The sequence below is a fragment of the Pipra filicauda genome, unplaced genomic scaffold (genome assembly GCF_003945595.2).
Source record: "Pipra filicauda isolate LSUMZ 115617 unplaced genomic scaffold, ASM394559v2 scaffold58_size5111680_pilon, whole genome shotgun sequence".
Taxonomy (NCBI): Eukaryota; Metazoa; Chordata; class Aves; order Passeriformes; family Pipridae; genus Pipra; species Pipra filicauda.
Genome location: NW_024104742.1, coordinates 1317095 through 1336199, shown reverse-complemented (window position 1 = coordinate 1336199; position 19105 = coordinate 1317095). Strand labels below are relative to the sequence as shown.

The 19105-nt window shown below is 43.0% G+C and overlaps 1 protein-coding gene across 4 annotated transcripts in view; it reads left to right on the top strand.

The window, feature by feature from the left end:
- Positions 1-19105, top strand: part of NRK (Nik related kinase) — a 92400-nt gene that overhangs the window by 30615 nt on the left and 42680 nt on the right. For all 4 annotated transcript variants that reach the window (XM_039387816.1, XM_039387813.1, XM_039387814.1 and 1 more), the window contains exons 4-12: positions 4986-5111; positions 5886-5996; positions 7739-7829; positions 9899-10029; positions 12837-12891; positions 15039-15117; positions 15532-15707; positions 17464-17536; positions 17928-18123. In XM_039387816.1, the coding sequence (XP_039243750.1) occupies positions 4986-5111; positions 5886-5996; positions 7739-7829; positions 9899-10029; positions 12837-12891; positions 15039-15117; positions 15532-15707; positions 17464-17536; positions 17928-18123 (1038 nt within the window). The remainder of the gene's footprint in view (positions 1-4985; positions 5112-5885; positions 5997-7738; positions 7830-9898; positions 10030-12836; positions 12892-15038; positions 15118-15531; positions 15708-17463; positions 17537-17927; positions 18124-19105) is intronic.

The following is a 19105-nucleotide window of genomic DNA, read 5'->3' as shown; positions in this document are numbered from 1 at the left end:
GTAAAAGAAGATCCTGTGGTATAAATTATGCTTGCTGAAGACTGGTTTGTGTTTTATAAAGTACTGAGAGGTGTTAACACAACCAGATTTTTCAAATGTACCTGACCAATGGTGACAAAGTGATAAGGGAATGCACTGCCATATATTTTGGTGGCAAATAATAACAAAGAGAAGAAGTCTCTTGCTGCTTATTTCTAGTTGATTATCTGTTTCCAGAGATAACAAGTAAAAGATTTCCTGAAGCTCTGCACTGCCCCTGCTGTGTTTCATCACATCCCATCCCCTCACCAGCCATTTCTCAGAGTAGCTGCCCTGACAGTCAGCAAGCAGGAACATGTTAGAAATGCAAATGTAGCACTTTTTATTGTGATTTGACAGATGAGAGAAGGAGACAGTTTAATTGGCACTGTCCCTGCTCACATTTATAAAGTGGTGTCAGTGCTGGAACAGGGTGTTGAAAAAGTTGCTAAATATTGTTTTTTGTTTATCCTTTGAAGAGCACAACCAGTAGTGGGCCCATCAACAGTGCATGAGGGCTGGTCAAAGATGTCACTTGTGGGCTGTCATGTTAACACCAGTGACAGTCCCTTCCTTGATGAAACAATTGAAGAAAAAACTGCAGGAAGGGAACCTTGGAAAGATTTCCTTCCCTTTGCTATACATAACAGTTTCCTTTGTATGCAAGTATCAAACTTGAGCATGCAATAGTGCCTTCTTGCTTGGCAACAGAATTTAAATGCAGCACAACCATATGGTCCAGCTTCAGGAATCACCTTGGTAAACTTGCATGGTTCTGGGAGCAAAAACCAGCTGCTTAAGTCTGATTTGCTGCTTCTTTGCAGGTTAGAGAACCAGCATCATACTGGGGAACCTGTCCCATTGCTTGAGGGGTAGTGGTAGCAGATCCTGCTATTTTCACATTGGGTCCCTTCATGCAAAGATTTGGGAGTTGAGTGGGGACCATGTTGGTGCAGCTGCTCAAAGGGGTTTTCCCTGATGCCAGTACCCCACTAAACCCTAAACAATTCCAGCTCAGCTGTTCTCGAGTGTTTCTGCTTTCTGGCCTTGGCACAGGGGGAGTGCAAGGCTTTCTGCTGTTATTTTCACTTTCCCAGTGGAGGGTTGGCTGTGTTCCTGCTGCTAGGGCACAGGCTGGCAGACCTGGATACAGTCCATTCTGCTACTTCTGTCACTTGTTCACCAAAAGATTCTGATTCTTTCCCCAAGTCTACCGGGTTTCTCTTTCCAGCAAGAAGTCATTTTATCAGAAATCACCTGACCAGCTGCAGCTGTGATTGTTCAGTTTTGGGGCACACCAAGAGCTAAGCAAATTTGCCCTTTGCTGTCATGAGCTGCAGCCCTGGGCCGGGTTCTTAAGAGCAGCAGCAGGATACTGTGGTCATTGTGGGATCCTCTGGACATCTGTCAGGAAGTGCTGCCGTGTCATGTTGCAGGGGTGGGGGGGGAGCCCTTTGAAATGGTTAAAGGGGAGCTGATGGCAACGTTGCACTCGTGTGCCTCTCCATGCAGGCTCTGCTTCCTGTTATTTGATGGAGCCAAGCAAGCAGAGCGCTTGCAGAGAGATTGGATTCTTGCTGCTTGTCTCTTCAGCTGTCGGTGCAGGTGATCAAAGAGCTCTTTGGCAGCACATCGTTCTCTCTCTGTCTCTGCTTTCATTCTTTGTAGAGAGCAAAATAACATTTAAATGTGAAACTTGTTGTTAGACCTGCCCCAGTACTAAGGGGTCTCTTGGTGCAGTATTTATCAGCTGATATCTTGTTTCTATTTGAGATCAGAGGCGTGTGCTTTCTGGTTTTGTGCTTCCTAATGCCATTGCAGATAGGCCCACATCTTCAAAAACAGCCTTTGATCATGAGCCTGTCATCTTTGTGCATGAAGCCATCTGTGCCCAGGAACATGTAGGTTTGTGAAAGGAAACAGTTTTTTGCACCTGCACATCTGCGAGCCTGTTTCCTTTTCTTAAGCAGCAATTATTTATGAGCAGGTTTGTAGACCCCTGAGAGATGGGGCTGATGGTAATGCTGACAAGAGGGTGGTGGAAAGTGGAAATCCTGAGCATGGACATGCACTGAGAAGCTGAGGGTGCTTTTGTCCCCAGTCACCCTGCTTGGAGGATGTTGTAGCACTGAGACTTAGCAAGTCCACATTCAGTTCCTGGCCAGGCCTCAGACATGACCCACGGGGCAGAATCACTCACGTTTTACCCTTCTGCCTTGGTTTTTCCATGGCATAGAGTAATTTTTCCAAAAATCACTCAAGCACTGGGAAGCCAGAGTGCATTTGTCTGTGAAATGCCCAGCTGCTGTTCTGTGCAGCCCTTTCCTTACAGACTGACTGATATTTGAAGCTCAGCCTGCTGTCTGCCCTAAGCAGTGTCTCCCCAAGGCATTCAACCTGTACCGCCCAGTGTTACCTGTGCAGGCACATGTAGCTGCCTCTACAGGCAAGGATGGGCAAGAGAAGAAGAAGCAGGTGCAGGGTAAATAGATAGAGCAGGAACTGCATCATCTTGCTGGTACTGGGAAAGAAGCATTACACACGTGCAGCTACTCTTTACTCTTGCCAGTGGGTGTGGAAGAGCCTACCGGGTATCCCGGCTGTGTTCACAGACAGGCTCATGCTTGGCTTTGTTCTAAAAACATAGAGGTGAGATTGCAGAGGAATGGAAAGTACTCAGGTGCTGTGCCAGCATGGTTCCAGCATCTAGCAAATTGCCTGGGCAAAAGAAGAAGAGCTGAAAAATAGGCAGCAGCTCTGAGGAAGTGGTTGAGATCTGCCAGCTCCCCGAGGGGAACTTTGTGAAAGCTGCAGGCTGGTGCTGAGGGCAGAGCAGGGAGTCAGGCTCTGCCTGTGCAAAGTTCATGCAGATGGGAAGAGTTAGGAAAACCCCAAACCCTTGATGTCTGTAAAGATCTTAAGTAATTTGGGGAAGGCCTTTACCAAAGATGAATGTTTCCCCTCCACGTTTGGTTCTCCTGTGGCAGAAGGAGTGGGCAGGATGCAGGAGGGACAGCAGCAGGGGGAAAGGAGTCATCCTCCCTGTTTTCTGCTTTTCTTCCCTAAAGATCCAGAAACTCGTTTAGATGACAGGACCCTTGTGGTCAGGTCCAGGATGACAGTTCCCATGTCCTTATTCTCTGCCTGCTCCTCACCTGCCTGTTTACACCCTTTCATGTGCACTATCCAGGGTCCCAGTCCTGTCTCTCCTCCCAGAAAGCAGCATCATGAGCTCTCACCTCCCTTTGGATGTGCTCTGGCCATGTACAGGGAGAAACAGGACCCTGGTCATGGAGGATTTCCTGCCTGCTGTCTAGAAGTCAGCTCTGATTTGTCCTGGAGCCTCCAGGTGCTGCATGGAGCTCCTCCTTACCCTTGATAGTTCAGTCATACAACATCCAGGGCTGTATTAAGCCAAAGAGCAAGGGTCCTCCTTTTTCCTTAACTGCATACAAAAGATAAATGGAATATATAGTGTAATGTGTGCAGCTAGAGAGCCTGTGTTCGACAAAGAGACTGTTCTGAAACCTGAAATACTTTATTTAGCTTCGAGTTATTTTACATTTCCCGTTTCCTAAGGCTTAATACAATTAGGCTTTGGTCTGGTAACGTGTCTCCTATGGGTTGTTACTCAGGAAAACTTATTGGTCCCCCTCTGTTGGGAATGATTTTTGTGTGGTCGAGTTTAATATGACACATAATATTCTTGAAGGGAATTTGGCTTTAGCTTGTCAGGCCTTAATGTGTTACTCCAGGTATAGAAAGGACAATGTGTCTGGTTTTGTAAGCAGTCTGTTGTGATGGTTAAAGGAATGCTTCGATGGCAAAGCTACTGGAAAATAGAGGAAAAGTGCAGAAAAATGTCCTGTGGGGCTGAGTTGTTCTTGCTGCCTCTTTTTTCTTTTTTTTTCCCTTCAGCTAGTAAGTGCTGACTGAGATGTTTTGCAGAAAGGTAAATTAATTTTCGACTTGGTCATACTCCTTTTTACTGATAGAGGGATACCTTGCAGCACCACTTGTTTCCTATTAAAGTGAATGAGATGGCAAAATCTACGTGCACTTCTCTGGGTGTTATGCACCATAGCAAACAGGCTGGATCTGAGGGGCCTCTTCAGATCATGCAGCCTCTCTGAAAAAGGGTATTTCCTTCTAATGTAGTTATATAAACTTGTATTTCCATTAGTTGTCTTGTTGTGCACAGTGCTGTACTGGGCAGAAGGGAATGTCTGAGTGGACTGAAACAAAGACCATGGGAAAACTGGTGCCTGGAAGGGAATGTCCAGAGGTGTACTTAGCTCCCAGTATGCCAGAGACTTCACTGATGGCATGATGGAATGGAGAAAAAGCCTATGGTCCAGGTAGGGCAGCCTCACAATTGTAAGGAAAGAGCAGATCCCAACCCTGGCTGGCACTGGAATTTGATTTGTGGTGAGTCACCTCCTTCTTGGCTTTGGTTTCCTCCCAGCAGGACCCTCCACAGGACTGGGAAGACGAATTGGCTGATGTGTGCACTTAAGTGCTTTTCCAAGTATTTAAGTAATGGAGTGTTAGGAATACTTTTGTTTTTGTTTGAATCTGATTAGTTTCTCCAAGACTAAATTACTGCATACAGAAACCACAGGTGGGGCAGTAACAGGTCCTGTGTAAGCTCCCTGAGGAGACAACATGCGATTTTTTGTGCCCCAGTGGGGACATTTTTGATTCTTTAGGTCAATTTAGCAATTCCTTGTTCAAGACCTGTGGATCAGGGTGTTTCAGTTGGCAGTTTAAGAGGTGTCCATCAGTTGCAGTCTCATAATTCCAGGATAACTCTGATCCAACCTCCTGCTCAAAACAGAGTCAGCCATGGAATCAGACCAGGTTGCTCAGGGCGCTTCCAGATGAGTGTTAAAGCCTCCAAAGACAGAGGTTGCTTTGCTTGGTGATCTGTGGTCACCTAAGGAGCCTTCTGCTCTCTTCTGTTACAGAATGAAGAGGAGGAAATCAAGCTGGAGATAAATATGCTAAAAAAGTACTCCCATCACCGGAATATTGCTACATATTATGGTGCTTTTGTAAAGAAAAGTCCTGCAGGTCAAGATGATCAGCTCTGGGTAAGTGTTCAGTGTCATTTCTCTTCAGTAGATTTACAGCTCCTTCTTTAGAGCTCCAGCGTGCTTGGCTTGGACTCTGTCTCAGCAAAGCTCTGAAATCATTGTTCTGAAGAATAACATATAAAAGAGAAAAATTGCTCCTCCCTAGACATCTTCCATCCCCTATGATTTCCTTTGAGGATGGGTATAAAGTACGTTATGATACTTGTGACTTGTGCTGTCATTTTGATTTGTTGTTTGAGTCTTTTTTTTGTCCAAATTAAACACTTCTGTATTTTTTTTTTACAAAAGTGAAAGAGCTTGTCCTTTTCCTCTTCTCTCCTCCCCTTTTTCTTCTTGCTTTCCTCTACTTTTTTCAGTTGGAAAATGAAAAAGGGAGCAGAGGAATTGGCAATAAAGCAAAGAAGAATAATGAATCCTCCAATTTTTTGGAGGCAAGATTTTTAAAGCTCTGCAGCAAAGTGAGAAATTTCAAATTTTTAAAAAATTCCCATGTTTTTTGGTGCTATTAGCTCTTGCTTTTCTGATTTTGTATTTTATATATAAAACCCCCTACCTATAACCTGCAAGAGGAGAGGAACACTACTGAGTTCTTTTATTTATTTAGCAATGTGTGTGATTCAGGAAATGAAATTTTAAGTCACTTGGCATCCGGGAAGGCCACCTGTGGTTTGCCACACCTGGGTTGTGGTGAGGTGGGTGTTTGCACATGGCATCTCTGCTGGGAGCCTGGCAGAGGTGTGGTGAAGGTGCACTGTGTTTGTCTCCCTGCAGCTGGTGATGGAGTACTGTGGTGCAGGCTCTGTCACTGACCTGGTAAAGAAGACAAAAGGGAACTGTTTCAAGGAAGACTGGATTGCTTACATCTGCAGAGAGGTTCTCAGGGTGAGTCCTGCCAGCAGAGCTTTGATGCTCATTTGCAACAAAAAGGGCTTTTCAAGCTTTTGGTTGCTAAAATAGGTCACTAATGAGCATTATTGTTTAAAGGTTGTGATCCATGGGGCTCATGGTCTGTGGTCCTTGAGTTCAGAAGAGCCTTAAGAGCCGGCTGCTTGACATCCCACATTGTTGTAGTTAATCCCATTTTCTGTATGAGGAACAGAAAATTCCTGTTTCCTATGGCAAATAGCCATCTTCTAAAATTCCAGACACTGGGCCTCTAGAAAAATAAATAAATTTTGTGTTTTCAGTAAGTCTGTCCTCCGCATCAGGAGATGTTACTGCTCATTTGCTTCAGCTGTTCATGCTGTGTAAGAACTTTCTGTTCATAATTCCTTTACCTGCACACATTCAGGGGTCCCTTTTCCACACTATTAGAGACAATGTTGACTAAACACCATTCCAGAATCTTAAAGGTGGCCCTGCTGGGACAATATTCCCCAAGACAATTCTTGGGGCTATATTTCATTCTATGCAGGCTTAGGGCTGCTTTTTTTTTTTTTTCCTGGGAAGTACAGAGGATAAAACAATTCCCAAGTGTAATCTAGTGAACTAGCCTGGAAAAAAAAAATATAATGTTGGAACCTGTCATTCTAAATTCAAAACCCATTACAGGGTTACTGATCCATCTTCCTTGTAATGGAGTTTTACATCTTTTCTAAGTAATGGTAAGATAAATGTGTATTCTGGGAGTTGGAATTCAAATGGCATGTCAAAGTAATGCTTGAATAGGGGTAAAACTTTGTTCTAGGAGTTGAGAAATGTGCTCAGTAGAGAGCATTGACCATCTTATGGGGATTTGGCACTGGTCTGCAGATTATAATAACTATACTGGAGAGTGTGAGGAGGGCTCTTCTGCAAAAGAAAAAATCCTTAATGGTGTGGTCAGGTTGCTAAAGCAACTGATGTTAAAACATTTGATTTACCCTCATGCAACTGAAAGCCACAACAGCGTGTTTGTAAAAACAAGAGATTGGATTTAATCATGCTGTTTTCAAAACATAATGGCCCAGTTGCACATGGATTGACAGTGTTTCCTTCTGGAAAATTTACAAGGTGGGTGGAAGCTCTGTTTGAAGCCATTAATATTGGAGAGGCTAAATGTTTTGTGTGAAGCATCTTTGGCTTACTGTAATGGGTTATTTCAGCATGTTCCTTTATATCTGTGCTAGTTCAACCATGGGCAATTTTGAAATGAAGGAGAACGTAGCAAATATGAGCTGATTGAAAACAATACTTGCTGCATCCAAAAAGAGGTCTGACATGGTATTTTTAACTTTCTGTAGTGCATTTGCCATTGAATTTACCATTTTGCTGAATGCTGTCTCTGGTCCTCATACAGAGCATTCTGCTTTGTTCTTTTTCTCTTTGGTCTGCTTTTAGCACATAGTGTCAGGAGCATCCCTTGATTATGAGACAGAAGTTTAAAGTATTTCTACCTTGTTCTCTTCACACTTGACTTCAGAGATGCTCCACTGCTGTCAGATCTGTGGCAAGGAAGTCAATCAAACTTGCAGTTGCTGTCCTCTGTCCTCCCCCAAAATGGGCTCTTCATGTTGCTAGTAACATCTAAAGGATTTTCCTTACAAATAAAGTCTGAGAAGAGTAAAAGTGCAAAAAGTGCAACAGTGTCACACTAATGGTAATAATGTTAGGAAGAAAATAAGGAAAATGTGGTTTTCTTTTAGGGCTTGGCACATCTTCATGCTCACCATGTCATCCATCGAGATATTAAAGGACAGAATGTTCTTCTCACAGAAAATGCAGAAGTAAAATTGGGTAAGTTCCCTTAAAGGTGGGCTAGAAACCCGTTTGTTAAAGTGTAAGATTTCCATTTTGTCTCCGAAAGAACCTTCAGTAACCCAAAAGCAACAGGTATGCAAAGTATCGTTAATGGTTGTGCCTGTAAGGTGCCTGTCAGGTAGAAAAGGCTGAAAATGTGACATGTTCTGGAAGGATGTTACAGCCTGTGGGGAATCCAGCTACTTCTGGTCAGTCAAACACAGAGCCTGTCTAGTAAGTCACAGCAGCATCAGGCCTTCACAGCTGATCTCAGCATGCAAAGACTTCCAAAGTAAAAAAGTAGTGGGAACAAATTACACTAATCCGTTTATTTCTCTAAGGGAAGTGGTCTTAGAGATTTTTATAAGTCTGACAATATGTGAAATTACTCATGTGTAAGGGCTACCACTGAGCTCATAGTCATCTTTCCAAAAATTTGGAGGGTTTACTCACTTCCTTTATTTCCTGTGACATGTCAGTGTTGACAACTTGTGAATTCCTAAGACTAAACTCAAGTATATATCTCTCTTGAGGAGGGCATGTCTTTCATGTTTTGGAAAGACATCACAGGGAATGCGTGGCAGTGGAGAAGTCTCAAGGGAAGCACTTCTCTTATTTGTGATGATCTTTACTGTCCCTCTCTCTTTAATTGAAAAAATTCACTGCAGAGTTGGAAAACAAAAATAATAAACATCGCTTGTGGATGGTGGGGTAGGATGTTTGCTTGGAACAAGTGAAAGTAAGTACTTTAAATCTCATTATGGTTTAACCTTGTGGCAAAAACTGAGGTCCAAGGGAGTTTTGCGTTGTATTAAACAAAGGCAGGATTTTGCTTGTAGTATCTAAAACATATGAACTAGCTGTCAACTGGTCCCTCTTAAAACAAGTGAGAAGATGGGATGGTTGGGTGTGTTTATGGTCTTGTATAGTTACTAGTCCCACCATTCTCCACATGGTTGACAAGAAAGTTAAACCTTTCTTACTCTGGGTAAAGATGAAACAGATTTACTAAGTACAACAATTAAAAAAAAAAACAAACCACAGTTGTTTCCAGATATATTTAGCTTGTGTGTCTTAAACCAAAGAATCTAGAAAGCCAAGAGATCCTCAATCCAATTCCGTTCCACTTCAGTGTAAGAGTGCACACTTCCCATCAGAAGCACAGAGTGCACGATGATCCCAGGGGTCAGGTCCCCTTATTCTTGGAGAAGGTTTGCTAAGCAGGCACATTAAATTATAGTAGTAAAAATGATTGAGGTTTGCAGATGATCTGCAGTGAGGCCACATAAATGGGAAAATCTGTTCCTTGATGGCAACCACAGGGCTGTCTCCTTTCAGTCCTTTCTTTTCCCTGCTAGTTTGCCTCCTCTATGAATACCCCTCCAGTGCTATGCCCAGTGGATCCAATTAATGTATCTCAGAGGGTTGTTCAAAGGGAAATACAGTCACATAATTATTTGGTTTCATATTTGAACAAAAGCATTTTGCTGTACAGTCCTGATGAACGTAAAACGCTTTTCAGTGCAAGGAGCACCACATGATTCTCTCATTGTAATGAGTCTAAGATCAGAATAAAGTAGTAGACTCTCTGTCTTGTTTCAAGATACTGTATGAGTGTAGAGAAGGAGTTATTCCAGACACTTCAAAATGAAGTGATGTGATGGTTCTTTGCAGCTTTCACAAGTTGGCCATATTAGACACATCCAAATTTGCCTTGTCTGTAGATACTATTTTTACTTTCGCACACTAGTCCTACTCAATGTAGTGTTTAAGCATAAATTATTCTATAATGTCTTCAAAGCCCAATTCATGTTGCTGTAACCTGCCTGGCAGATTTAGCATGCTGTTTATTTGATCCTTTATTTGATCAAAAAAAGGAGGGGGAAAAAAAAAAAAAGGAAATTAAATTTCAACTCTTGGACAAGATGTGCTGGAGGAACTTGGATTTGATACACATTTTAGCCCAAAGATTTGGTATTCCAAACAGGATGAAAGTAACCAAGCACACGCTCTGCCATGTGAATACAACTTTTTACTGATTTCTTCACCTCTTCTTGGCTTTTCAGTGGATTTTGGTGTAAGTGCTCAGCTGGACAGGACTATTGGGAGAAGAAACACATTTATTGGCACACCTTATTGGATGGCACCTGAGGTCATTGCTTGTGAGGAGAACCCAGACTCTACATATGATTACAGGGTATGTGTTAAACTCTGCATAAGGTACAAAAACATGCAGGTTATTGCTGAATTTCTGCTAATTTGAAAAGTTCAAACTTCCTGCCTTTTAAACCACAGTAGTACTAGAACTGCACAAATAGAAGTATTTGTAATATGTGGGTGGAGGCTCTTTTTAAGATTGGAGTTTCATTATTAATTATTTTTTGTGAATTGTTAATACATGAAATACACTTTCATGATTTTCTCTCCAATAAAAAAGTACTGATATATGCAGGTTGCAGGTCTGGATAGAAAAGAAAGGAAGAGAGAAGTTCCAAAGGAATACTTGGAGTAGTGTAATATGAACATGGCAAGTGGCTGCACTCTGTAATAGAGCTCCGTACTCAGCTGTGAATCCCTAATTAATTGGCAGTAATTATTATCACTTCACTCATTTATGAGCATGTGACTGCAAGAGGTTTCCCGTACCAGAATGATTTCTGGTCATTGGCAGGGTGGCTGAGGTGAGAAGGCACAGAATATCCTGTATTTCAGTTTGTGTCCATTGCCTCTTGTCCAGTCACTGGGCACCACTCAGAAGTCTGGGTTGGTCATTCTTACTTCCCTCCTGGTGGGAATTTGTACCCATGTATGAGATCCCTCTTAGCCTTCCCTTCTGCAGACTGAACTTCTTTCTCTCTCAGCCCAGACCCTCCCAGCTCCAACACCTTAAGCACCTTTGTGGCCCTTCACTGCATCCCCTCCAGTGTGTCTATGACTTCTTTTTACTGGGGAGCCCAAGAACAGCTATTAAGCACTTTTTCTGGTTTTCTTCCTAACCCATAATATGTTGATGCTGTTCCAAAGAGACTCACAAAGCTTATTCTTTGTCCTCTGGCCTCTTTCCAGCGGTGTTGTCATTTGTCTGCCTACACTTACCATGCAGGATATTTTCCAGAGATGGCTTTCTGAGCAGACATCTTCTGGGTGACCCTGCAGTCACTCTTTTAGTTCAGGTGCTCTCTTCATTGCCACTTGGCACCTCTCGTTCCAATTGCGGCTTCAGAAATGTTTATGAGAAGAACCTGTTACTGCTTCCATTTCCTGCTGATTCAGGGGCTGTGATTCTCCCTTGCTGAGACCTTCTGTGCTGCACTGGCAGAGTGAGGTCATGTTGTGTGTCTCAGTCATGACCAAAGAATGTTCTTGGATTTTATTTTTCATACCATACCAATCTTCTGAGAACTCAAATTATTTCTTGTCTTCATTCCCTGTCCCCAGTCGATTTCCTTCTCAGAATGTGTACTTATCAGGAGATAGTTATAAAGAATGTGCACTCCTAATTCTAGGGGTTTCTTTGCTTTCAGTAATAATCACAGTTTGTCAGTTTTCAAATAGATTCTGCAGATGCTAGTTTAAAACTGATCAGCAGAGGGTTTTGGAAGCACTTATGCAAACAGTGCTATGACTCAGAAGGTGGCACAGGGCCGGTCTTTTCCACAGAGATTTATAGCTGATAGGTTGAGCTACGTAGCAGGAAGCCACTCTGTAACTTCTTGGTCTTAAAAAAAAAAATAAGCCAAAAGAGTAAAAATATATACACATAAATATGTGTGTATACACACCAAGCTTTACAAACACTCTTCATCCTCCCTGTCACCTGTCTGCCTCTTGTGCTTTGGAACTCCAAAAGTCTTTGTAGCCTGTTTGCTTCTCTCATTGTCCCAAAACCTGTGGTACTATCCCAGTAGTCATTTACTTAATAACAGGTCCGGATCATGAATCCATGAAATTCCCACTGGTTTTGTTGCCAAATCCCTTCACAAAGTTTGATGTGAACTCACTTTCAGCTTGTGTAAAGAGTTCAGAGCAGCTGGACTGAGAAGGCTCTTTTGATAAAGTCAGTTTTAGTTAGAGAGCTGTGCTGTGTCTGAGCTGCTATTTATGTAATGGTTTATTCCCTCTAATCTTTGAAGGTTTGTTTGCTGTTGCCGTGTTTTTTAAAAGATAGTTTTGGAGAAGCTCTGCAAGTTGGTTTGGTCGCGTGCCTCTCATTTGGCTACATTTAGACACAAAGAAATAGTGAAATAATGCACATGATTAATCAAGTGGAAACCTGTGAAGGTTTTACAGTCACTGGTGGTGTTTATGATTTACCTTCATCATTAAAACCTGGCCCTTGGCATCCAGATCAGCTGATAAAGGGAACTCCACTCTGTTAACTGGGCTGAACATATGCTGCAGCATAAATCTGACTGCATGCTGTGCTCTCATGTGCCCAAAAATGCGGGACCAGAGATTTTGTAGACAGAAAAAGTCAGACCCTAAGTCCTGAATATAATTTCTGTTCCATCAGTGTAGAAACTCAGCAATGACTGCTCTGAAATAAGGATTAAGACCAAGAATTTTTGGGGCCAGAAGGAGGAGGGCGAGGCACTGCTGTGTCTCACTACCTCATGAAAAGAGATTTAAGACATATATTTAAGTGGTGCCTGCTATGTTCTGGCTCTTGTTTTTTGAATGCAGAAGGTCTGCATTTTGAGGCTGGCTGCTTAAATGATGACTCAGCTGTTCAGAGTTGCATGGGAAATGGGAAGCTTCTGGCTATTAGCACATTTCCTAAAAGCTCAGTAGGGAGTGGGAGGGAGCAGAATATATGTCCCTCCAGCTAAAACAACATGATCCAGGAGAGATCTAGGGAAACTGTAAAAAAAAAAACCAAAAAAACAAAAAACAACCAAAAAAACAATAAACCAAAGAAAATCCCAAAACCTAAAAATCCAGAAGAAAACAAACAAAAAAGCTTGAATGCTGCAAGCTGCAATGTGCATTGTTTCTTTCCTGCAGAGTGACTTGTGGTCTCTGGGAATCACTGCTATTGAAATGGCTGAAGGAGCTCCTCGTAAGTGATTTGGTATAAAGGGGGGGGGGTCTGTGCTTTGTAACATGTTCTGTGTTAAAATAACTCATGCTTGGCTAACACATAGATTTACAAAATTCTGGTTCTGTCTGTATCTTTAAAAATAATCTATGACTTTTTCTCCTTTGGACTGTTTTGCTTTCCTGTTCCTTTCAGACCTTTTCAGTCTATATTTTGATTTCTTGCCTTCGTTTCCTAGGGAAACAAAATTTATTTTTTTTAAAGCTCTTGTTAGCATCGCTTTGTTGGCCACTGCCTGTGGGTTCAGCTGAGCAGAAGTGATTGACATGTTAGCAGAAAACGTTGACAGGAGTGGCTCTTGGTTTAGGTCAATAAAAATAATTTTGGCACTAGGAGAAGGTAGGCCTAAAGGTTATATTTTTACTCTGTACAGTTTTTGGGATTAATACTGTGTTTTCTCACATGTAATGGCTTTGGTCCATGACCACATTCTCAACTTGACAGCAGATTGCCATAGTTTTACAGCCTGCCCGTGCCTGCCAGGTGTCCCTCTGGCTCCTCCAGTGAGCCTCTGGCAGCAGAGACCTGTGGATGCAAAGTCCCCGTGTGCTGTGGTTTCCATGGAGGACTGGCTGCTTTGCCCCAGCTCCCGCAGAGCAGATGTGATGTGATGGGGTATCCAGTCCCTGCTGAGAGCATGGGGGATGAAATAAATCATGCTCTGGCCTGAGCCTGAGAGCATGGAGGCTGTGTTTTTAAAAAACACACTTGGCTGTTCTCCCATCAGACTTGGTTTTCAGCAGGAGCCAGCTGGAGTTCAGGAGCACTTTCAGATCCTGTGCTTCAGCATAACTGAAGCTTGGTCCTGAGACATGAATCCATGGGGAGTTTTCTTTGAGGGACTTTGTAGCTTTGCATGCCAGTTCCTCATGCCTCTTGTATTTGATGTTTTCCATAGTTTTGACAGGGAAATGCTGTGGATTAAATTCTGTTGCATTGTGTTTTATATACTGTGGTACAGCAGTGTCTGGAAACCAGAGGTAGAAACTAGACTTATGTCCCCCATCTCCACTGTGTCATGTATTATTGACAATACAAAGGAAAAAGTCAAAACCAGAACCCAAATGTGAGAAGTGATAGCAGGTGGATGCAGATAGAGAAATTAATAGAAAGCAGGGAAGGGTTTACCAGAGCAGCCTTCTCACTTGTACTAATGCTGTAATGCTGTAAGTCCATTCCTATTAAGAGAATCACTGCTGGACACCTACATATCATAAGAAATCAGCCTCTGTGTAGTTCCTATCAGTCCCCATTCAGTAGCTCTGTTCAGTGAAGGTCAACCTTTGACCCCTGATGTTTCTCCGTGGCAGGTGGAGCACACTCATAATTCCATACAAAATGCCTGAGATAGGTGAGATGTGACAGTATTTACTTTATGCAGAGTTCTTCATAGCTTCAGTTCCCACAACAGTAGTGCTGAAGAGAAGTACACTGGGCTGGAGAGAAACCAGCATCTGAATGAATGCAGGAGTAGAATCTGTTGCAGATTGCCTAATAATGGTGCTCACACTGCCAAGCACAGAATAGATGAACTGTGTGCTCAGTCATTCCACTCTGTGCCAGTGATGCAGGTTATGAGCTCCTCGCTTCGCATCAGCTTTTCTTCATCCTGCATTTTCTCATATGCCATGAACAATGTAGTGAAGAGCTTGGTTAAAATGGAGCTTATCATTTATCTGAACCATAAGCCAGACATAATGACTAGATAGGTATTTCAATCTCAGCTTTAACTTCTGTGTATGTAAAAACATGCTTTGGCATCTGAGAAAGGTGAGCTTTTTTTATGTCCCTCTGAAGCGTTATATATATCAAAAATATGAAGGAAGTTTTACTTGTTTGTGCCTTGCAGCTTTTCTTTCATATCTCTTTTATCTGGAAATTTCTGTGTGTTCAGAGACTTGATTTCTTGGCTGTGGTGTGAATTCTGTTGACTACTGGTGTGGTTCTGGGGCAGGTGCTGTGGTGTTTGAAGTGGGGATGTTTGTGGAGGACTGTTCCTCTCTGTTGGTAGAGCCAGGCTCATGGCACAGCTGGGTTAGCATGGTCTGGCTGTGGGAAGGACACAGGGAGGACATGCACCGTTCAGTAATTTGTGGTTTCTTTTGCAGCCCTGTGTGACATGCACCCCATGAGAGCTCTCTTCCTCATCCCACGGAACCCACCCCCAAAGCTGAAATCCAGAAAATGGTAAAGAGATGTGTAAAAAAAACCCTATAGTTCTGGCTTTTGCATTGGGCTTAGAAGGATTTTGAACTCACTTGTCCAGAGACAATGATCCCGTTAAATCTTACAGTGATCTAGGAGGTGTTTCCTAGGCTTTTGCTGGTGCTGGGTTAAGCCAGAGGGCAGATATAGTTTACCTTTGGGGAGCAACACCTTTCTTTTGAACTCTGTCTAAACTGCAACAGTTGTTTAATTTTTGTGTTTGTGGCTGAAATTGCAGGATAGGCAAGGAAGGCTTAGATGGGCTGCTTGGAGTCAGTGCTTTGTGCAGAAGACTGCATGGACACTGTGGGGCTAATGGCAGTCAGTGTACCCCACAGATAGTTGCTTTTAAATGAAGTGTATAAAGAAAACCTTCATCTGTTCTGTCTTTTTCAGGTCAAAGAAATTCCTAAACTTTGTTGAAAGCTGCCTTGTAAAACATTATTTGCACCGTCCATCCACTGAAACTTTGCTTAAGCATTCTTTCATCCGAGACATGCAGAACGAACGGCAAGTGCGCATCATGCTGAAAGATCACCTAGACAGGACCAGGAAGAAAAAAGGAGAAAAGGGTAATGTGGCAAAACCAAAGTAAAAGGCACTTCAGAGAGCAGGTCCTCTTTGGATTTTGGCACAAGGCAGAACCAGGAAAATTGAGACAGCGTAGTCCTTGATAGTGGTGGGGCCATTTTGAAGATCTCTTTGTCAAAGCCTGGGTCCTTTGTGGTGTTTTAAGTGCCAAAGTCTTTGGAACCTGACTGACCCTGAGTCACTGAGAGCGACCCTGATGCTAGCAGAAGCAAGGAGTCCAAGCCTAGGGGTCTACTTTCTGGAGCATCTAAGTGGTGCTCTACAAACATTTTCTGGTCTCTTAGTTCATATTTCTCTCCCAGATCCACCTGTTGTGTCTCCATATAATTTTATCTTGTGAATTCTTTGGAGGCAGCAGGGCTCTTTAAGTGTTTTGCAGTGGAGTGCACAAAAGAGACCTAGAGAAGACCTCCAGCAAAACACAAATGGATATAATGAATCATCTGCTTCACAGAGTGGATCAAGAAAAAGAGAGAATCTGAGTTTGTTACAAAAGCCAGCCTTACTCTTCAAAGCAAAACCTGGAAGAAGCAGTGCTGGAGAGGGGATAATACTTGTGTAAATGCCTCTGTAAATGCCATGGCAGACTAAGGGCTGTGCAGAGGGAGAGTGAAACCCGTAGCCTGTTGAACAACAATTTTCCCCTTTCTTCTCTCCTGTCTTCCTCTTTTGTATATTTTATATGGCAGAGGCACTGTGAAGATCAGTGACTGTGAGGGCAAACTTGGAAAGCACTATGGTGTTGGGAGTTGTCTTATAAACTCCAACCAAGTAGTGATTTGACAACAGGAATATTTGTGCCTAAAATGAAATTGCTCTTGCAGTGTAGATTTACTGACTCCAGTAGTAGTTGCAAAATCTGCCACCTCTTTCAGCTATGAATCTCAAAGCACATTGGAATGGAGAGACAGTAAATTAGAGTTTCTCACAAATACCCTTGGGGAGGGGCAGGGAAATGCAATGATAACAATCAGTTCTTGATGAATAGTCATATTTTGACCTGAAAAGTGCTATTTTAATCAAGGCTCCCCTGTAATGGAGAACCGTGTAAAATTGCCAGACTATACACTTCAAAATAGTAACTTCAAAAAAAATGAAGCCCCAATTTAGCATGCAATATAGCCAGCAATGCAGGGTAGGACTCATTTGAAATTATCCCGTTAAAACTGCCTTCCTGTTAGTCTTGAAGAGAACTTTAAACTACGGGTCAGCCTCTTCTAAACCTTTGTGCTAAAACTAGCATTAGTGGAGGGTTTTTACGTATTTACTTATTTACTTTGATACAAAAGGAAACCTGGATTTACTGAAAGCCTCAGCATAGCCATACAACAGTTATGAGCAGCAGAGCAGGGCAGTGCAAGGCTTTCATGTCCTATCTAAATGTCTTTCTAAAGAACTCCTCTGCTGGTGGTTCCGTGGGGGTTGGGTTCCTCTGTGGGTTTAGCCTAATTTGTTTCAGGTGATGGAAATAGGTTAGTTTTTCAAAACTAACACAGTCAGTCAACAGAAAAGGTGTGTGTGTGTGTAAAGGGGCCGCCCTGAAACATTACCTGAACTAGATTTTGAATTATATATGTGGATATTTTGTCTCCCCTCAGCCTCCCAGTACAATCTGTGACTTCTAAATTCCAATTCCTGTTGAGCCTGTAGTTCAGGTTGAGTGCTCAGAAACAAAGTTGAAGATCATACCTTAAATAACAGTATCCTCCTCTGGGGTTTGTTTATTCTCTTTTTTAGAAGAAACGGACTATGATTACAGTGGAAGTGAGGAGGAAGATGATGAGCTGAATGAAGATGAAGGAGAACCAAGGTTAACTTTATTACTGGAATAGAAAATTTGACTGCCCAAGCTGTTCTCATTGAAGCCGGAACAGCTTTCTTAACTTGCTCTGAATCCCTAATCTCCTGTGTCCCCTTCGGTAGCTTTAACAGTTTTGTAGCTGTCAAACGTAACTGCTGGGTATAAAATATCTGTAATAAGCTGCTTCTTAGTTCCCCTGCAATAGGGAGGAAACTCTAAAATGAAGGACCCAATAATCACCTTCAGGCTGGTTTGTAGCACAGCAAGTGCGGCTACACAGTCAACATGCTGGAGATAAATCTTAATTTCCTAACACAGGACAGCAAACAATTCCCAGTGCACCTTGTATTCTGTCTTTAATGTTACATTTAGTCACATAGAAACCTCCTCTTTGTTTCAGCTCCATAGTGAATCTCCCAGGGGAGTCAACTCTCCGTCGTGAATTTCTGAGGCTGCAGCAGGAGAACAAGAACCGTTCTGACCCTCAGCGCCAGCAGCAGCAGCTGAAGGACCAGGAGAAATACAAGAAGCAGCTGCTGACAGAGCGGCAGAAGCGGATTGAGCAGCAGAAGGAGCAGAGGAGGAGGCTGGAGGATGTAGGGACTGGCTTGTGTTGTTATTCCATGTGTCTGTAGAAAGTAGGCTTTGAAAGGCAAGAAGGGCTGTGTTAAACTGTCAGCACAACCTGGAGCGTAGCTTTCCACCTTGGGAGAATTGTGAGACTTTTGAATGCAATGATTTTAAATGGTCTCTGTCATTTTCCTGCTGACAACCTGCCCTGAGCTTTGGAAATAGAAGAGGAAGGCCAATTTGCTTGAGTTAGTTTTGGTGGGAAGCCCAGGCAGATGGGATGAGAGATCCCCATTTCTTTCCCGTGTGCATTTCCCAGTTTGGAGTTAGTCAGTCTGGTCCAGAGTCCTGGCCCTGCTTGTGTTTGAGATGTTAAAAGATAGCTGCTGCCTTTTCAGCTGCTTGACATGCTGTGGTATTGGAGGCAGTGTTGAATCATAGAATCATAGGTTGGAAAAGACCTCTAGGATCATCCAGTCCAACCTTACCCCAGCACTGACAAGTGCACCGCTAACCATGTTCTTAAGTGCCACATCTGCATGTTTTTTGAACATTTGCAGGAATGGTGATTCCACCACTTCCCTGTGCAGTCTGTTCCAGTGCTTGGTCACCCTTTCAGTAAAGAAATTTTTCCTGATATCCAATCTAAACCTCCCCTGGCACAACTTGTTTGTTACCCGGGAGAAGACACTGACCCCCATCTGGCTACAACCTCCTGTCAGGGAGTTGCGGAGAGGTACAGGGTCCCCCCGGAGCCTCCTTTTCTCCAGCCTAACACCCCCAGCTTCCTCAGTCACTCCTCATCAGGCTTGTGCTCCAGACCCTTCACCAGCTCTGTTGCCCTTCTCTGAACTCACTCCAGCACCTCAATGTCTTTCTTGTAGTGATCGGCCCAACGCAAACCAAAAATAACCAGCATGTCTCTTCTCATGAGTATCTGACAAAACTCAAGCACTGTGTGGACTCTGGAGCTGATGTTTGTGAAGCACAGTGCTGCTCCAGCAAAAC